This window comes from Orbicella franksi, chromosome 7, assembly GCF_964199315.1.
Source record: "Orbicella franksi chromosome 7, jaOrbFran1.1, whole genome shotgun sequence".
Classification (NCBI taxonomy): Eukaryota; Metazoa; Cnidaria; class Anthozoa; order Scleractinia; family Merulinidae; genus Orbicella; species Orbicella franksi.
The window spans coordinates 3029412-3048177 of NC_138151.1; the positions used below are offsets into that span (position 1 = coordinate 3029412).

The 18766-nt window shown below is 42.2% G+C and overlaps 3 protein-coding genes across 4 annotated transcripts; all 3 read right to left on the minus strand.

The window, feature by feature from the left end:
* Positions 1-2161: 2161 nt before the first annotated feature.
* LOC145493265 (uncharacterized) lies at positions 2162-6354 on the minus strand. The gene is made up of 4 exons (XM_081472690.1): positions 5553-6354; positions 4235-4565; positions 3466-3578; positions 2162-2719 (listed from the first exon to the last, which is right to left on the minus strand). Exons 1-4 carry the CDS (start codon positions 6046-6048, stop codon positions 2526-2528), a joined length of 1134 nt encoding a protein of 377 aa, XP_081328816.1. The 5' UTR covers positions 6049-6354; the 3' UTR covers positions 2162-2525.
* A 241-nt stretch (positions 6355-6595) lies between these two features.
* Positions 6596-11856, minus strand: LOC145493261 (uncharacterized). Of its 2 annotated transcripts, XM_081472687.1 has the most exons (5): positions 11783-11856; positions 11000-11398; positions 9528-9855; positions 8804-8916; positions 6596-8360 (listed from the first exon to the last, which is right to left on the minus strand). In XM_081472687.1, the coding sequence occupies exons 2-5, from the start codon at positions 11358-11360 to the stop codon at positions 8119-8121; spliced, it is 1044 nt and encodes a 347-aa protein (XP_081328813.1). In that variant the 5' UTR covers positions 11361-11398; positions 11783-11856; the 3' UTR covers positions 6596-8118. The 2 variants fall into 2 exon arrangements, with proteins under 2 accessions (XP_081328813.1, XP_081328812.1); XM_081472686.1 differs by lacking the exon at positions 11783-11856 and having other exon boundaries at positions 6603-8360; positions 11000-11480.
* On the minus strand, positions 11492-18113 carry LOC145493263 (uncharacterized). The gene is made up of 4 exons (XM_081472688.1): positions 17518-18113; positions 15007-15334; positions 14095-14219; positions 11492-12823 (listed from the first exon to the last, which is right to left on the minus strand). Exons 1-4 carry the CDS (start codon positions 18002-18004, stop codon positions 12609-12611), a joined length of 1155 nt encoding a protein of 384 aa, XP_081328814.1. The 5' UTR covers positions 18005-18113; the 3' UTR covers positions 11492-12608.
* Positions 18114-18766: the final 653 nt, after the last annotated feature.

Genomic DNA, 18766 nt, shown 5'->3' on the forward strand with positions numbered 1-18766 from the left:
TCATGTTGCGCCCTCGTCAACTATCACGCATAGAAATCGAGAGCGAATAATCTAATTGTTTTAGCATAAATCTACTAGTCGTTCAAAATTATATTTAAATGCTCTCCACGGACACTTCGAAAACGCTAAGAAGCGGCCCTCGTTTTGTTAACAAGGGCATACTACTACGCTACTCACTATCTACTAAACAATTAGATTATGAGCTCAAGATTTCTATCGTTTGATAGTTGACGAGGGCGCAGCCCGAGTCAACTATCGCGCATAGAAATCAAGAGCAAATAATCTAATTGTTTTAGAATAAATCTACTAGTCGTTCAAAACTTTATCTAAATCTTCTTCACAGACACTTCGAAAACGCCAAGAAGCGATCGTCATTTTGCTAACAAGGGCACACTGCTACGCTACTCACTATCTATCACAGATAATATAATAACCCAAGTTATTCTTGCATTTTGATTGGTTCTCGCCTATGATCTATTAGAGGACAGACGCACGATTGACGTCATCATTTCAAAGTTTTTCCGTCTGTGTTTTAAAATGGCGGAAAGTTTTGAGAATTTAGATAATATTTTACATGACTGGGCAAAAGACAAGGTACAAGAAAGTCTTGTCCAGGCATTGAACAGGTACCAGAAGAATAGTCTAGTAGGAAGAAGAAAGATAAAGCCGTTTCTGTTTTAGAAAATGACTCAGAAAAAATACTCGAGCAATCTCAGTCGGCAGTCGAGCGAGACTAAACCAAACACAAAATTGGTCTTGGTAAGCCGAGAACCATTGCTTTATCTCGAATCTAACAAACCCAATAAACAAAATGTTTATGAGATTAATTTATTTAAAACATTGAACTTTTCTCAGTCTCAAAATAATTGTCGATACAGCGATTGTGTGGAATAAAACATCAAAACCACGTCTTAAAATCAGTGAAATTAAACACATAACCTTGCTTTCCGATGCGAATGTTCCAGTCCTTTTCAGGGCACAGCAGCGAGCAAAGTATAGCTCACTACAGCTCACAGCCAACTGTATCGCAGTTAAAAGGTATCTCCGACACTATTTCAAACTGATTTGAGAATCACCAACCACAGAGGACACAAATTTCCACCATCACTAACGCTCCTTTCATTCAAAACTCGAATCGAATGGCCTCCAGGTTGACCGCAACCGCAAGTTTTCCGAGCGTAGTTTTTTAACTCCTGCAATATTCGAGGCTACATCCAAGGTTTTCGGCTCACGGGGCTGCTCTGATGACAAAAATTGACTTGACTTATCCGGCATTTTCTTTAAGATTTGTAGATTTCGCAGTTCAATTCTACTTTTGCTGTAAGTTTTCATTCCAAGAGAAGCGACGCGCGAGTCAAGTTTGACAGTGGCGTGATTTTCCTGGACCAATCACAATTCTTTGCTACGCATAGCAACCAATGAGATTGCTTCAATTTGTATAGACAATAGATTACATCAAATGGCTTTTTTTCGTGTTCGCCAAAGTGGGCAAAGGCCGGCTTTCGAGTTATGTGGAAAGATTTTGAAACAAAATAAATCTTTATCTGTAGTAGTTTGTTTCGTTATTATATAAAACAAATAGATTCTATGTTGCCGTGCGTCTGTTCAGTAATAGATCACAGAAGACGTCAAAATGTGGTAAGAACATCACTGACACACTCGGCTATCGCCTCGTGTGCCACTTTTTTGTTCTTACCACATTTTGACGTCATCTGTGATCTATTACTGAACAGACGCACGGCAACATGGAATCTATTTGTTAAATAGATAGTGAGTAGTGTAGCCAATCAGAGAACAACATTTGTGATAGAATGGTAGGAGACTTATACTAAAACAGAATAGATAGTGGTAGCGCAGCCAATGAGAGAACCGCATTCATGATAGAACGCTAGTAGATTTATACTAATCTGAAATGGAAGCGTGGCTAGAAATTAGAGGGGACGTATGTACCGGATGATGTGTTTCCTGCGCAATCATCGCCCTTTCTAAGATATAAATAGTTTCGCTTTTTCGTGCGATATTCTAAACTAAATAGAAGATGGTATTCTTCTGTTTAAAAGTTGAAGTAAAATAACACTGTAAAATACCAATGACTCTAAGAGTACAACACGTTCTGTGGGTCCTGACTTCAATGCTGCCGGAAATCCAACGAAGATACAACAACAACAACAAGAACAATTTATTACGGCATTTCTACAATAATACATAGTATTACCTATTTAAACTAAAGCAAATATAATAATAACCAAATTAAAAAAAAAAACTCTTATTTTCCAAAAGAAATTCCCAACCCAGTTCTCAGGGCTTTTTCCCCTTGAAATTTCAATGGAAAAAGCACTGGGGACGAGGTCGACAAAATTTCCTGTCTGAGCTTGGAAAATAAAAGCAGCAGTTGATCAACACACAGTAAGATCAATGCAAGGATTAAGGGTTAAGCTGTATGACAAAACGAGCTAAAAACAGCTTGCTCTGACGGTGTAAATAGTTTTGCCAAAAAGATTTGCTGAAGTACACCAAACATCTCATCACTGATCCAATGTAGTGACGTGATCGTGTTGTTTAGTGTACCCCATTCCAAGTCCACGGCTGCGCCACGTCCACCAGATAATCCCTGCCAGTCCGAGTCCCACAACACCCAGGGATACCACCACAGCTACGGCGATGACCCACGCTTTGGGACCTTCAGTTTTAGGCTCTTCTGTTGGTGCTACTGTCGATTCTGTGAGGAGATGCAAATATTATAACGCAGCTATCTACCTCCAGTGCCATGCATGGCGGAGTCCACAGGAATCCAACAGGACGACGGCGTCCGATCATTCCTTGTGTATTATCAGTTGGGTTAGACGACTTCATCGCAAATGCTTTAGGGAGGGGGTTGCGTGAGTCATGGGCCATGCTACCCTAACCACTGACCAATATAGAGTTAACTCTAAATCAGTCTAAATAACACAAGTGAATATATGAAACATCGTATATTTGAACTGCGGAGAATGATATGAAGACATGATTGATCATCGCAGTTATACACACAAATTAAGCAGTTGTAAAATTAAAAATTAATTCCTTACTTCCAAACTTCTAAAATCATAGCAGTGTGGCGCAACATTACATTCGCACTTGTACCCCTAACATCTAACTTACCACGAATTGCTACTTTCATAATCCCCCCCCCCCCCTTCCGCTTCCTCCCTCCATTCCCCTCGGCCTGCTCCCATCTGGCCTCATAAGGTCTCATAACTCAGACGGTAGAGCAATGGTTCTGACCTAATCCGGAGGTCGTGGGCGGAATCTCACCGAGCTCAAAGCATTTTTCTTTCCTTAGCATGGTCCCCTGGTTTGCTTTCTAAGGCAAACTCCCAGAAAGAAATACTTGGGTTTATTTCTAGCTACTTTAAGTCAATTCTCTACATTTCAGCTTCTTATATCAATGCTGCGCGGTGCAAGATTTTCATAACATAGACTTACCTATGTACTTGAGCCACAAAAATGGTTCTGGCCATTCTTTACGATCACAGTAGCCGTGACTAGTGTTTCCCTCCGCTAGGGTACTGCAATACTCTACTCCCATGATATGATTCCTTAAAAAAATCACATGGATGGCACTCGGATAAATCGAACAAAGTAAGTCGTAAAGTAAAGGTCGGCACACACTGTGTACAAAGAGGACGAGCTGTTACACCGTGATATATCGCGAACTGGACATGCAGCAACAGCGGTAAATCGGCATCGGCTCCAACCGCAGTTTATTCACAAACATAATCGAAATTTATCGAGAAAGGAGCTTATTAAAAGTGCGATTTTACGATTTAGCCATTTTATGAAAATCGCCGCGCTGATAACCATACTGGTATATTTCCCTTGCAGCAAATTTACCATTTACCAACTGCCAGTTGTAACCGATTCAACGGTAGCCTGTGAACACAGACGAACAACAGACTGAGAAAACAAAAGCCAGAAATCCGTCTATGTTCGCAGGATAATCCGAAGATAGCCTGTGCACATCCGTCCCCTCCAATTAAAAAAATGGGGTAGATTTTTAAGGAGGGGGGCGGATAAACACGGGCTAATCCGACAGTGGTGGGCTCAATTCCACCGGTCTGATAGAATTTCGCTGTACTTCCCGGTGATTCAAATTAATTCTTTGCCCGGAACATTCTAGATATTGACCATAAGTGTGTAATATAAAGTGGCATCTGATTCTGAATATACAGAAATAGACTAGCAAAATAATTACCTGAAATAAGCCGGGCAGTCTCTAACAATGTCATTACAGACAGAACTACACAAGGTCTTTAATCCGGGACTCCCTTCATCCGGGAAACACGGTGGGAACAGCTCTCCACAGTACAACTTCTTGATATTTGTTTGGCACTTGGGAAACTTGGAAAGATCTTTTTCCACGTTCTTGGGAAAGGCGGTTTCTAAATCTTCATCGTCGTATGTTTTGTTGTAAAAATACTTGTACATCTTCTTTTGAGCTGGTTCCGAAAATAGAGTGTGCTCATAAATACCCAAGTTTTTACAGGCAGGAAAGATCAATTTTTGACAGCCACGATCCAGCGGACCTAAAACAAGAGAAAGGCAACCGAAGTCTTCAATACGTAATTACTTTTGTCTCGTTCTCATTCCCAAAGCTACTCGTTTTGAAATGTCGGTGAACACGCGACCAGAAAGCGAGGGCTCAAGGAACGAGAATCTTGTGTCTCCGCTTTAATTTGAGCAGGGCGTTATGAAAAATTTTTCATACATTCATAGCTCTATCTCTAGAATTTAAAACAAACAAAGAAACGATATCAGTATGTTTGAGATGTGTTTCCTATTCTTCTAAGACGAGGACACTTCTTTTCCCTGGTGGGAAGGGGGGGTGGTACTCCCATACAAATTAAAAAGGACAGGGAGGCACTTCGTACCTTTAAGGGGTTAAAAAGGCAGTTTTGTTTCCTCGTAGGGTGTTCAGCCTCAAAAGGTCCACAGCAGGAGCTTTTGCGATTCTTTTTAGAGCACTGATTGATTGAGCCGGAAAAAATTTGACAGGAGATACTGTGTTGTCTTCGAATTGGTACCTCTTAGGGGTGAAAACAAGCCACTTCTACGAAACAGTATCTTAGTACCTCTTGGGGATTCTTTTCAAAATTTCCGACGGGATTCTTCTTCTCGTCTCCGAATATTGAATGAATTTGTTAGGGTTGCCTTGATCTGTTAATAGATTCAAGGCCGTTTCTAACAATAATGTTTGTGAAAAGTTTCCGTTTATAGCAAAGATAACCTTTCACAAAAAAATATCAAAAATATTCCTAGTTCCTTTATCGGCTGCCCCCTTCCCCCCTTCCCCGCCGGGAGACCCTAAAGATCTGCATAATGGTACATGCGCATTCATGGGTAGAGTACAACAGCAGCTGTGGGCACCCTTATCATTCGGGTTCTCGTATACCCCCCACCCCCCACCCCCTTTCTCGTCTTAACTGACCTATCCACCACCACCATCCCCTCCGTAAATACAAATCCAAGAAAAAGTTAGGGGTTCAATACAGAGTAAACGAAGGAATACTCACTTTTCACGCTGTCATTTGTGGTAAAATTAGGTGGTTCAAAACACTTCTTCGTGCTTGGTTTTTCATCTGGAAGGGTAAGGCACTCAGAGAGGATAACATTCACGAAGATTTCAAGATACTCTGGGCCTGTTTGGACTGTTTGGTTGTAGCACTGCTTCAACAGCTCACCGCAGACTCGTCTGCAAGGTAACACGGGCCTTCCTTGTGAGTTACACTTGGGAAATAAGAACGAACACTCCAACGCTGCGGCGAGCTCCACAGGAGAACAGTTTTTCCAGGGAGATATAATAACAGTTAAGAATTCCGCTAGTTCAGTCTGCAATTCAGCCGTCAATTCCTTGGGAAAAGGCAGTGTGTTGTTGTAGCCCGCTTTTGTACAGATGTCGAAGGGTCCATCGACGAGGCTGACGCATTTCCCGTCATTCGACTCACAAATGATTATTACAACACTACATGATAGTATACAATATGTCAAAACTGCTAAATGAAGATTCATCTTGCATGCGTGATGAATTTTTTCTTCCTCTCTCACTGTTAGTTATCGCGGTACGGTAAGCTGATATTCTAATTACACGTATTTCTCCTATTCCACTTGATAATCCAATATGGCCCGCTCTGTTCTGCCACATGCGTAGTTCAAATCTTCGACCCATTCAGAGATCCATTGACTCCTCCTAAGCAATTATGTAGCTTGAAGACGCAACGCATAATATAATTACTCTTAGCCTTGTGCCCGCTTGAGATAGCAAAAAATATGAAATTAAATAACAAAGAATGTTACCCACGGGTGACATGACTTCAAGCTGTGAACATTTTTACGAAGTAGCCAGAATAGGCTGAATAAAAATAATATAAAACTTACGTAACACTTATATTTGCAACGCGTATTATTTACTCTCTGTGTGATTAGCGGAACCTGCTGTTTCTTCCCCATTTTGCTATGAATTCTTAGTCTACAAAACAATCTATCATTTCGTTGTCGCGTTAAGTTTTCTGCGTCGTTAATCAGCCTTGCTTCATTGTTGTAAAATAATTGTCTTTATTCACGCCCGATGCCTTTTAGAAGTGGGCCATTTGACTTTTGAGGGAGGAATGGGTGATGTTGAGCATGCTTTTACCAAAAACAAATTCCTGCACACATCAATGCACAAATGAATTTCGCGCACGTTCAGTGAGCCAAAAAAGTAGGTTACACAGAGAAAAATAACTATCATGTATACACGTGTCCCGAATAATACATTTTTGTAGTGTATGAAAGGGTTATAAAAATTCGTGCCTGTATTAAATCACCGCTACACCGCCTCAAAAGTCAGAACACACGACATGCACGGAACTTTACCCGCGTGTGGTGTGGCCGAGTTTCCGCATTGTTCCCCAATCACTAGCTGTGGTAAGTGTGCTGTTAAGGTGATTCGGTGTTTATTTGTAATGCCTGACCTTTTATGAAACTCCGCGTTTTGGCCAAAGAATCGAACTCATGCACTAAATTCGGACTTAGTTGTCAAGTGTAATAATTCAAGCGATATGCCAAAAGTCGCCAGGTTTAGCTTGGTGAACACTCAAACGTCAAGCAGTGAGCCACAGTTTCACCAACGGGGGGGCCGCAGTCATCCCACCACCAGCTCCCTCCCCCCCCCCCTTTCTCCCCGTTCGATGTCTTGTTTTCTTTTTTCGTCCCAAAAGTGCCAGTTATTCCCAGAATGAGGAAAACGGAACTTCCTGGATCCGCCCCTGAGTAAGATATCTGTTTCCTTGGATATTTACGTTTCGTTTCACTATGAGTATGCCTAAAATAGATTCCTTGTATTTCCATAAAAAATTCCAGTTCCATGTTTTATATCTTATAGACTTTCATCTTATAGAATTTTCACGATCTGGGCTCTGAGTAATGACGATATTTGACCTTTTGGAAAACAGTTTTAAATTTATTTTTCTGGCCATCATCTGTGACACTGTAAGCAAATACAAACAGTCTGGTGACTGCAGACCATCGAACATTATTTCTCTCGATATGTTTTGTATCATGGCACGCACTGAGTCGCGCGTATCGCGCGTGTCCCGCGCTGTCCTCGCACTCGCCTCGTGTTCTGAGAACTCTGCAAAATCGCCAGATATACCGGTAAACATGTGAAGAGTACTTCTCAAAATGCTCAGTGCGTGCGTAAGCCCCACCCAAAGCGCTTCTCATCATGTGCATTCCTAATTTCATTTTCATTCTCAACTTATTTTACATTGGTATTCTTAATTGACGTATTCAAGAGTTTTGTGCTTATTTGGAGAGCAAGGATGGCGCAGTGGTGAGAGCGTTCGTCTCCCACCAATGTGGCCTGGGTTCGATTCCAACCTGGTGCCACATGTGGGTTCAGTTTGTTGTTGGTTCTCGCCTTGCTCTGAGGGTTTTTCTCCGTGTTCTCCGGTTTTCCTCCCTCAACAAAAACCAACATCTCCAAATTCTAATTCAACCAGGATTGAGGACCCGCGTGAACTAAGACTGATGTGGTTTCCTCTCTAAATATTATAGTTTAATTTTAATCGTTGTTACGGGGTGACGGCATGTAGTAGCTGCTTACACCGTCGAGGAATCCACGCTATCGTCAGTTTCCAGCGGGAGAATGTCATGAGATTGCTTCTTATAATAATTAGAGTAAGCTGCCCCAGCTCCACCACTCTTTTTCCACCAGACCACACGTGCCACAACCAGTCCCACAACGATACCCACAATTAGTAGAGGTAACAAGACGGCTAAAATTATGGACCAAGCTTTGAGTCCATTGCTTTCAGGGACCGCGCTTGGGGACATCGTCGCTTCTGCAAAAAAAAAAAAATCAGCATTATGCATCAAGAAGTAAAGAAACAATGACTATAGCACTGTCTGACCAGCCGATGAATATCCGACCAACTATAACAGAGAGATTGCCTGCCTGACTAACTGACTGACTCACTGACTCACTGACTCACTGACTCACTGACTCACTGACTCACTGACTCACTGACTCACTGACTCACTGACTCACTGACTCACTGACTCACTGACTGACTCAGTCAGTCAGTCAGTCACTCACTCACTCACTCACGGGCTCACTGACTGACTTACTGACTGACTGACTGACTCACCCACCCACCCACCCACCCACCGATCGCTCGATGGATCGACCGTCCGACTGTTTGGCCTACCGCCCGATCGAACGTCCAACCGACTATCCGACCGACAGACCGACTGACTTACTAATCGAATGACTGTTTGGACTAACCCATATAGCGAACCCAGCTGAATGCCGCTGGCCAGTCGGTACTTTGACAGTAACCGTGCTTCGTTTGTCCTCTTGCCATTGTGCTGCAATACTCGGCACCCATCAAGTCATGACTGAAAACAATTACAACAGGTTAGCAATATCAATGTAATGTAAAAATTAACCTAACATTCCCCCTTGCAAGCCCCATTCGCAAAGCAAGAAAACGCCCTCACTAAATAAGAACCGAAAAATGACCGTGACAGCGAAACCAGTAATAAGCGCCGCTCTCGAGAAAGCGTCGCACACTTTTCACATGAGGTCAGCCATATTCTTTCCCAAAACAGTGAAACAGCGGCCATGTTGGCGGCTATGGGAGTTGAACTCTTTTCTTGAGTAAACATTTTCCTTTGTTCGAATAAATTTGCATGGCTGCTGGCCACGTGAGTGATAACGCTCTATAGGTGAAGTATCTGGCTTACTTGAAGCAACTGGGTTCGGCAGCGCTGCTTGTCTAACACTTTGAGCAGCTACTTGACTGCTGTTGTCGTTCTTAGAAAGGAGAGTGATTTATTTTTCATTAAACACGACTTTTTTTCTTCGATTTCAAAGAAAAACTGCAGCCTTCGAAAGCGCTGTATCGAAAAATCGAACATTTCAACAAGCGCTAAGCGTGGCCGGCTCACCCTCGACTAAATCTTTATAGCATTTAATTGAACAACCACCATATTATGAAAAGCTATACCTGAAAAAACCTGGGCAGTCTGTGGCAATCTGATCACAAAGAGGTTGACACAGACTATACAACCGAGGATCTTCATCTGGAAAACATGGCGGCAAATACTCTCCACAGAACAACTTCTTTATGTTTTCCTGGCACTTTGGGTATTGCTCAAACATCTTTCGTGCGATCTCGGGAAAGTCTGTTTCTGCACTCTCCTCGGCATAATCTTTTTCGTAAAACCACAAGTACAGCTCCTCCTGAACTGGGACCGAGATAAGGGTATTATTATAGGCGCCCAAGTTTTTGCACGCTGGGATAATGAGCTCTTGGCAGCCTCGATCCAACGGGCCTGTGAAAGAGAAAAGGGATCGGGGAAGAAACTAAATACATTGTGTTAACCTGTGAGACACCATTCCTAGATTCTACCATCGTTCAACAAATATGTTTTATGTTCATCTCATTACCTTAACGAAAATGCGAGGGTCCTTTTGAAATCATAGACCATAAAATGATACAACGCCGTAAGTTTTATTTTTATTATCATCATTCTTGGAAATAGAGACTTTTCTTTTTTCTACAATGGTCAAGAAAGTAGCTATATGTACGGCAATTTGTACATTTATTATATGACGTAGACAGTTACCTCATTGTGATTGGCCGAGAGCAGGCCAATTTATCGTTAATTCTTAACTGCGCTGTGGTGCAAATTATACGCGTGCATGTTCGCAATTTTCTCGGTCATACGATAAATGGGAGACCGTACGAAAGCTCGAGCAATAAAGGATTCACACTGCTCGTGATATTTAAAAATTCTTTCAAATTGCACTTGCCCAAAGCGTGCGTGCAATTTTGAGAGATTTTTCCAATATCACTCATAGTGTAAATCCTTCAGTTGCACTTGCATTCATGCGATTACCTTCACCAATTACCAGATTAAATTTTTAGATGGCGGTGTTTCCTTGCCCCGGTCCTTACCTGTTTCAACATCACCAAAACATGTAAATTTTCATAATGAGATGGCGTACCAATCAGATCACATAAATATATTTGTAGGACAATATTATTGGATTTTGTACTCGTCATTCTCATTTCAACTTTCTTTATTAATTGGCAACTATTGGGAAACGAGTGCACCGAATCTAGCCTTACTACCAACAACATTCCTGGTTCCAACTGGGAAAAAAATATAACTGGAACATTAAGACATTTCTTACGTCCAGAAATTTGATAATACAACTCTGTTGCTCTTTTGTGATGATGTTGATGTTTTGAGACGTTGAGGGGTAATTTAAAAGATATTATGCGCCGTAATACTGGCCCAGACAGGCTGGGCCTATTCCCCCCTCTCCCCTCCCCCCTCCCCCCTCCCCCCGGGTCCTGAATAAAATTGAAGAGTGAAAGTGAATACTGGCACAGAAGTTCCTCGTAATCGATTTATTTGTTCATTAGAAGACTGAAACGGTTCCAATAAATACACCATTTTGGTAACTTACCCGGTTGACTTGCATTGGTAATGAAGTTTGGGGGCGTATAGCATCGATCGCAGCTTGAGGAACCATTTGAAAGCACGAGACACGAAGAGATGAAAAAATCCAGAGTGAAATCAGACAGCTCAAGTTCACACTGCTTCAGGAATTCCGCGCAGACTTGTTTACATGGATACACAGGTTCTCCGAGAGAGTTGCACTTAGGAGCGACGAAGGAACACTCTATGGTTTCTGCGAGACCGTTCGTTGAACAATTCCTCACCTGTTTAAAGAACTCTTTCATTTCCAGAGCTGTTTCTTGTTGCAGTGTTTCCGTGAAATCTTCGGGAAAGGGTACAGTTTTGTCATAACCCGCTTTCATGCACATTTCAAAAGGGCTTTTCTCGAGGCTGACACATGGATCGTCTGCTGAGGGAGACAAGGCGGTCACAAGTCCACATAACAGAACAAAAATCGAAAGAGTTATGGTGCACCGACACATGGTGAATTACTGCCAAGCGTCTAAGGCCTATTTTATTAGTATTTGACTTTTAACCATGATCCCGGGGGGTAATGACCCGTCAATGGACCGGGTATATTATTAGTATATGAACGCGGAAAAATTCAGCTGCTTATTTTAGAAGCTCTTGGTTATTTTTAACCGAAGAAGATCTGATATTTTACAGCTATTAAAATGTCTCGATATTATCGTAATTTTTTTCATATTAGCTCAGTTTTTTTTCCTTTTTAGTGACACCTAAAAGAATGAATTATTTTAAAACTCTACTTTGGTTTTTCTTTTCTTCTTACCTATAAACGAAGCTAGTCAAAAGGTTTTTTTAATCAGAAAACTCCCCACTGACAATAGTTTTCTCCAGTTTGTGATTATATTGCCCAGAGCGAATCAATATAACATGAGATTGGCCTTTGCTGTAAGAATATAATTTGCTGGAAACAATCCTAAATACACCAAATAAAAAAGATAGGATTAGGATTAAGCTGAACTACATATTCAATGTCCCTATGGCCAGTTCTACTAAACAATTCATTTACTAATGACGGCTATAGCAAGAGTTCCGCGTAATTGGAGTTCTAACGATATTTTACAAGAGAGGGTAATCTAAGAGAACGATTCTCCTTGACATGACCATCTTCCAATGAAAATTTTTTGAAATCTATTTAGGTGCTTGACCGATCTCGTTCTCACAGCCCGCGTTACCCTTGCCCAGCGGAACGGGAATTCGTTTTCCGTTCCGCTAGACATGGGTAACGCGGGCCCTGGGTACGATATTGATGCTTGATTGGCTTGATGCTGTCACGCATCCTGCAGGACACGAAAAAGCTAAATGTTACCACGAGCTACAAGGTCACGAAAACGTGAGAAATAGAGGAAGTACAACGTGCTACAAAACTAATAGTAGATCTCAGAAAAGTACCATAAGGCACTGGGAACCAGATCACCAGATACTTAAGTGGACCACTGACTAATCGAGCCCAATGTAGGGAGGGGTCGATGTATATATGTCCAACTAAAAAGGGGGGGTGTTATCTTCACTTCTATCAAACATTTAGTGTCCCCTACAGAAGGATTTTCGCGTTTCGTCTTGACAATCTTTACGCATGGAGTGTTGGGTCTTCAAAGTTCGGCTGCTGCTTCCAAAGGCGCCATGTCGTCTTCTTGTTTTTTATAACCAAACCTTGGGACACGATTCCATCGCCACTTCATCCAGATGGCGGCCAGCACTATGAGCCCGACAATGATAAGAGCCACCACCACTGACACCACAATGGCCCACACTTTAACACCTTTAGTGGCTTTGGACGGGACTTTACGAGTGGGCCCTACATTGTCTGAAATGAAATAGGTAGAGTTGGTGACTCCGGCTGAATTGTAATGTTCCTATTTCCGTATCATGGCATGAGTTTCAAGTCAGATATTTAACAGTCTGTGACCAGTTTCGAGGGAACAGTCAATTCTTTTTCCCGAGAATCTCTCTCTGAAATTTGGAGAAACAATACTTTCCAGTTTCCTAAGAGATCGGTCATTAGGCGACTCGTCTTACTGGGCAACAAAGATATTAGTAATTCACGTGCAAAGGCAGTCCGACATTCGCGTGTAACAATGCCCAGTTATTTTACAGTAAAAACTAGCTAAAACTTATGGCGGGAAACAGTTTTTCATTTTTAGATGTCATACGACCTTAGAGTAGCTAATGAGAGCGCAAGCTTTTATTAAAAGAATCGTGCCCCTGAAGGATATAACAATAAGAAAAGTAGATGAACCAGACGCCGTCTGCCCGAACGCCGGAAAATGGGAGGAAAATTCTAGTTACTGAACACAACATTAGCAGATGTGGCTGATCCAGAGGTTCTCAAACGAAAGCTACAAGAATAATTCCAACTGATAGGCATAACAATAAGAAGTGGGGCTGAACCAGAGGTGCTCGAAACAAGAGAAAAGCGAGGTGAAGATGGGAGGGGGTCGGCATAAAAATATACCCTTTCTTTCTCAAATATGGGAAAAGAAAAACATTTGTCCCTCAGGAAAGAGGCGAACTTCCATAGATCCATAGATCCATTAGATCCATTAGTGATCATCCAGCGTGTGTAAAGCCTTTGCTTAGTGGAGGCGCAGTGGCCTCATGGTTAGTGCGCTCGTCTCCGGATCGAGCGGTCTGGGTTGGAGCCCTGGCCGGAGACATTGTGTTGTGTTCTTGGGCAAGACACTTTACTCTCACAGTGCCTCTCTCCACCCAGGTGTATAAAAGGGTACCGGATCGAGCGGTCTGGGTTGGAGCCCTGGCCGGAGACATTGTGTTGTGTTCTTGGGCAAGACACTTTACTCTCACAGTGCCTCTCTCCACCCAGGTGTATAAAAGGGTACCGGCGAATTTAATGCTGGGGGTAGCATCCCATCCAGGGGGGAGTAGAAATACTCCTAGTCGCTTCATGCCAAGGAAACCGGGATAAGCTTCGGCCTGGTGGGCCACTTGGCTCATATGCAGACACACTTACTTCCTGACATGCTTGCTTACTTACTAATTTGACTCAAAATGTATTAAGTATTAAAGATCTTTAAAGTGACTTTCTTCCTGGATGCATTACGACAACTTTGCTCAAACCTGAATCTCGCGGTATATAACGAGCCCAACTGAAGGGTGGAGGCCACTCAGTGCGCTTGCAATATCCATGACTAGTGTTTCCCTTTCCAAGTAACGCACAGTATTCAGCTTCTATAAAATCATTCCTACAAATATCAACCAGAAAATTGTTATGATTTATCTTGGGGTTTGTGTATAAGCATTAGAGAGTTATTGGATATAAGCCGCAGATCAAAGAATAACAAGACTAGACGAGTCAAACTTGAAACATTGAGGTTGGAGATTAGGCTTTTTTGACACGCAGAAGTTGTTTCCTTTGAAACTAAATAGATACTTACAAACTACGTCAATTTATCATCGGGTTACGGGAGGTCGTCTTGTGTAAGACACCTAGCGACGATTTGCACCACATAGTAGAACTTTTAAGTTTAAGTCCTAAATAAAGTGGAGGAAACGTGCGATAACATGATCGTTTCTGGAAGGCTTTATCACAGGTTACTAGGCAGACAGCTGAGTATTAGGTGTGCAGAGAATAGCGTTTGGATTTAGTTAGCAGAGAATACGAACAATACCTCAAATTGTGGCTAGTCAGATGTTAGCACAATTTGTTTAGGCAAAGGGTTTACTGGGTAAGGAGGTATTGCTAGACAAAAGAATCAATGTGCTCTGGCAGCTGGCTGTGATGGTCTTACCAGCTAGCAGGCGTGATACTCGCCGGCGAATCCATCATCACACAGTTAATAAGTGTGCCTGTTTCTGTATCAAAAATGGAAAATACGTCTCACACATGGTGGCTTCCCGTAGGCCGATATCAACTTAACGTAACCCAAACATGCGGACAGTACTGTGATGCAAAAGAACACCTCCATTGCGGGCGGTAAGAATTCTGTTTGCCTAATATTCCCGCCCATTCTTGGGGGATTAGTAAATTACCTGAAAAACTCCGGACAGTCCCTTACAATGTCATCGCAAACCGACCTACAAATGGAGTAAAGTCCTTGACCCTCGCCGGGAAAACACGGTGGAAAATTCTCCCCACAGAACATCTTCTTGAGCTGCTCTTGGCACTTAGGGTACTTCTTTAACAGTTTTAGAAAATCTGGAGGGAAGTCTGTCTCTGCATTCCCCTCACTGTAATGCTTATTGTAGGCGTGAAGATACCAATGTTTCTGGTTATCAACTGATATAAGGGTTTGTTGTGATACTGGAAGGTTCTTACACGCAGGAATAATCAGTTTTTGACAGTCTCGGTCCAACGGACCTATGGAAAAAGAAAGAAAACACAAGAAATAAAAAACACAAAAAATAGAGCCAGTTCCGGCAGAGCTCACTGACCGGCCGCGACCATCAACTCGGTCAGGGATGCAATAATGGAGAAGTCTTTTGGTCTAAAACTTTACTGACATTTAGCAAGCAAGTCCTAAAGGGTCCGAGCAATGTCAACCGAACTAAGTGTGACGGCATTGGCCGTGCGAAGTGCTTGTCCACACGCGTAGCAGTCATTTGCATTTATGTTCTTCCAAAGAAAAAAAAGCTGTGGGTAAGTGTTATCTGATTACGTACAGGTTGTTGGATTTGGTGTGGCAAGTAGACTATGAGTAGTCCCTCTTTCGCTTAGCCCTTGTGCGTGACGCGAAAGAAAACAAGCGAGAAAAAAATGGCCGCGTGAAATCCTAGACGCGCACTTCTCGTCCCTAGGATTTCATGCGGCCATGTTTTCCTGTCGGTTTATTTACGGTCTTGCTCGACGAACTAGGCGAGAGAGGGACTACTCGTAATCTAGTTAAACACAGACTAAGCGATTTGAAATTACTTTTCTTGATGCCCTTTGCCGGTTGGATTATTTCACGCAGTTTTTCAGGCAAAGGTTAGAGGATGTTGGATTTGTATAGAGGAACTTTAAGGTTTTCTCTGTCTGCGGTTTCAGCCATTCTCGAGCTGTCGTCCAGTTGTTCAGTATTAGTTTCCATTGCGATTTTCGTTTCGTCCTTTTTAAGCATCTGGTGCGGATTCGGAATTCGGGGCCTTTCCCATTTTTTTGGTGCCTTTTTCGATTTTGAGCGATTATTATAGCTTCTTTTTTAAGAAAAAAAATTGAAATGGTAACGTTTACGCACAAATAAAGCCCGAATAACTGTGAGTCTGTGTAAACAGAACTTTATTGAATCAAAGACTGCACTTTTGAAGTTTTGAATGATACTGAACCTGCCTTAACAAGACCGCCAATAACAAACTTAACTGTTTTAGTTGGTGTGTAGCCTGTAATACAGCCGTTTTGCTTGGTGTCTTTGTTAGCGTATCCGGTGGCCATCATGTGCTGTAGCAAAACGTAGAGTTTGGACACGCGTCACTCGTCATTCTACCTCACTCCTACTCCCTGGAACAGTTTTTTTTTCTCAAACATGTCAAAACCCTGCCCTCCCCCCCCCCCTGAACCCCTTCCCGCTGGCTCTGCTCTATAAATATACGTCGCGGTAAATTATTCTGCTTGCGCACGTACTGATGACTTTCTGTCATGTAACCGATAGAGCGAATAACTGAAATAAACAAACTTTGCAATAGGAGACGTAAAGGTCGAGGGCAAGGACAGAAAAAACGCTGGCATGATTCAACTTACGCACTCAAGCTCATCACATTCCGTGAGTTAACCTACAACGAAATTCTTACTGTGATTTATTGTGATAAAACGCCAGATAGTTTTTGCAAGGAAGACAAGCAACTGGCTTTGCTTTTATATCTAAAGTATTTGAAGAGTCAGTTTTGATTTGAGAAAATTTGAAAGTTGAGGATCTCAACCTTCTGAACATTTGCCAACAAAATTTAACTGTTTATGCTGAAGAACAACAGTTCCCGGCCGGGGGGGGGGGTACTCCCTTATATGGCCAGTATATGTATGTGTTCTAAAGGGTATGGTGTTTTAACCGTTTTTGTCAGAAATCATGAGGTTATCGATTTTGGCCATTCTGGTCTGAAATAGGTTATAGTTTTTCCATTGTAATCTTCAATTGGTTATTTTTTTTAGAAAAAGCTACTTTTTCATCTTTGTCGATAAGACCATCAACAAAATCCCTTCACAATGCCTTTAAATAACTAATTAACATCGCTCTGAACTGGGGAACCAATTATGAGGCAGGTCTTAAATTGGGTATCGAATTTTTGGTCAGGATCTAAATAGGGTAGGGAAAATAAGAGATTTGGCTAATAGGCAAAAGGTTTTGGTAAGCGGGCCGCACACCCCTACGTAATTTTTCTGGGAGTACCCACCCCCCCCCCCTTCATCCCCCACCTCCCCGGGGCGATAAACTCACCAGAACTGGAAATATGCACAAATTCGTTGTCTGGTTACAACAGATACAAAAGGAACACATTTTTGTATATAACAACGAAAGTTTAAGTAAACTTCGGTTTCTCAGATAATTAACTAAAGGTAACTTTTGTGCTTACCTTTGATGCTGTCATTGGTGGAGAAGTTAGGGGGCTCAAAGCATTTACCGCTACTACCTAATTCATCTGGAAGTACGTGACAAGTTGCGATAATGTAGTCTATGAACGTTTCAGGGAGCTCGTCTTCGCATTGCTTCAAAAATTCGCCGCAAACTCGTTTGCAAGGATAGATTCGTTTACCCCCGGAACACTGAGGAATGAGGTAATGGCAAAACAGTGTTTCAACTAGTCCATTCTGTGAACAGTTCTTCAAGGAGGTGAACGCTTCACTAAAAGTCTGAGCTGCTTGTTCAAGCATTGAATCAGTCAAGAAATCCGGGTACTCAAATGTAGTATTGTATCCACCTTTTGTCGAGCAGAAACGAAACGGCCCGTCGACAAGACTATGACATTGGTCACTAGCTCGCGGATGCCGCGGTTGAGCTGAGCTGAAGGCAGCGTCAAAATTACACAGCAGAATCGCAGATGATAAAACTATCAGGTACATGATGTACTTGAGTGTGTCTGGCGCGCAATGGAATCACAAAAACGTTTTCGTCCGTTTACAAACCAGTCGTGTAATCAAGTCAGTCGCATGTCACTACCTGTTTCCTGTTGAACTCTTCTCAGATATAAACAGTGCGAATTAGCATGAATTAAATTTCCTTTGTTTATGTTGTGATGACCTCGGGCTTTTAATACACTGACGCACTGACTCTAACCATCTGTCACGTCACGTTATACACCCAGCCCCCACAGTACGACGGTAAAAGAATAGTCCTTGCGTAAGAAGCCCCTTTTGCATGCTATACCGTTGAAATAGGTGAAACAAAAGGTCCGGGTGAAATATAAGTTTTTTTGTTTGTTTGATTGTTGTTGCTGTTGTTGAATCCTGATTATGATACCCCCACCCCTTCCCCCTCTTTCTCTCTCTTTCTTCTGCCCAAAGCCAATTTGTCCACTGACGACCAGAGCTAATAAAAGAAAACTGGAAATTTGAGCTGACCCGGATATAAGTCCTCACCATCCATGCAGTTACTTTCTGGTTCACAGGATATGATATGTCTTCAAGTTTGGTACAGATCAAAACTCTGAATCAGGGAGTCTTTCTTACAATATTAGGGACCTTACGCATATACGACGGCGAAGGCTAGGACGACGCCTATCAAAAAGTATGTTTATATTTTACTTTGGAATTTCGCATTTACTTGGACCTATTCAGTGTGTTTGTCGGTATTAAAACTTGTCCCTGCTGGATATGCTACGAATG

Excerpts from the sequence above, each read along its gene's own strand:
- LOC145493265 (XM_081472690.1), bottom strand. The coding sequence starts at position 6,048 with ATGAATCTTCATTTAGCAGTTTTGACATATTGTATACTATCATGTAGT. Across the intron at positions 4,566-5,552 it reads CACAAATGACAGCGTGAAAA|GTCCGCTGGATCGTGGCTGT; the intron begins GTGAGTATTCCT and ends CTCTTGTTTTAG. Across the intron at positions 3,579-4,234 it reads GACTGCCCGGCTTATTTCAG|GAATCATATCATGGGAGTAG; the intron begins GTAATTATTTTG and ends GATTTTTTTAAG.
- LOC145493261 (XM_081472686.1), bottom strand. The coding sequence starts at position 11,474 with ATGTGTCGGTGCACCATAACTCTTTCGATTTTTGTTCTGTTATGTGGA. Across the intron at positions 8,917-9,527 it reads GACTGCCCAGGTTTTTTCAG|TCATGACTTGATGGGTGCCG; the intron begins GTATAGCTTTTC and ends AATTGTTTTCAG. Across the intron at positions 8,361-8,803 it reads CAGCTGGGTTCGCTATATGG|AAGCGACGATGTCCCCAAGC; the intron begins GTTAGTCCAAAC and ends TTTTTTTTGCAG.
- LOC145493263 (XM_081472688.1), bottom strand. The coding sequence starts at position 18,004 with ATGTACCTGATAGTTTTATCATCTGCGATTCTGCTGTGTAATTTTGAC. Across the intron at positions 14,220-15,006 it reads GACTGTCCGGAGTTTTTCAG|GAATGATTTTATAGAAGCTG; the intron begins GTAATTTACTAA and ends TGATATTTGTAG. Across the intron at positions 12,824-14,094 it reads TTATATACCGCGAGATTCAG|ACAATGTAGGGCCCACTCGT; the intron begins GTTTGAGCAAAG and ends ATTTCATTTCAG.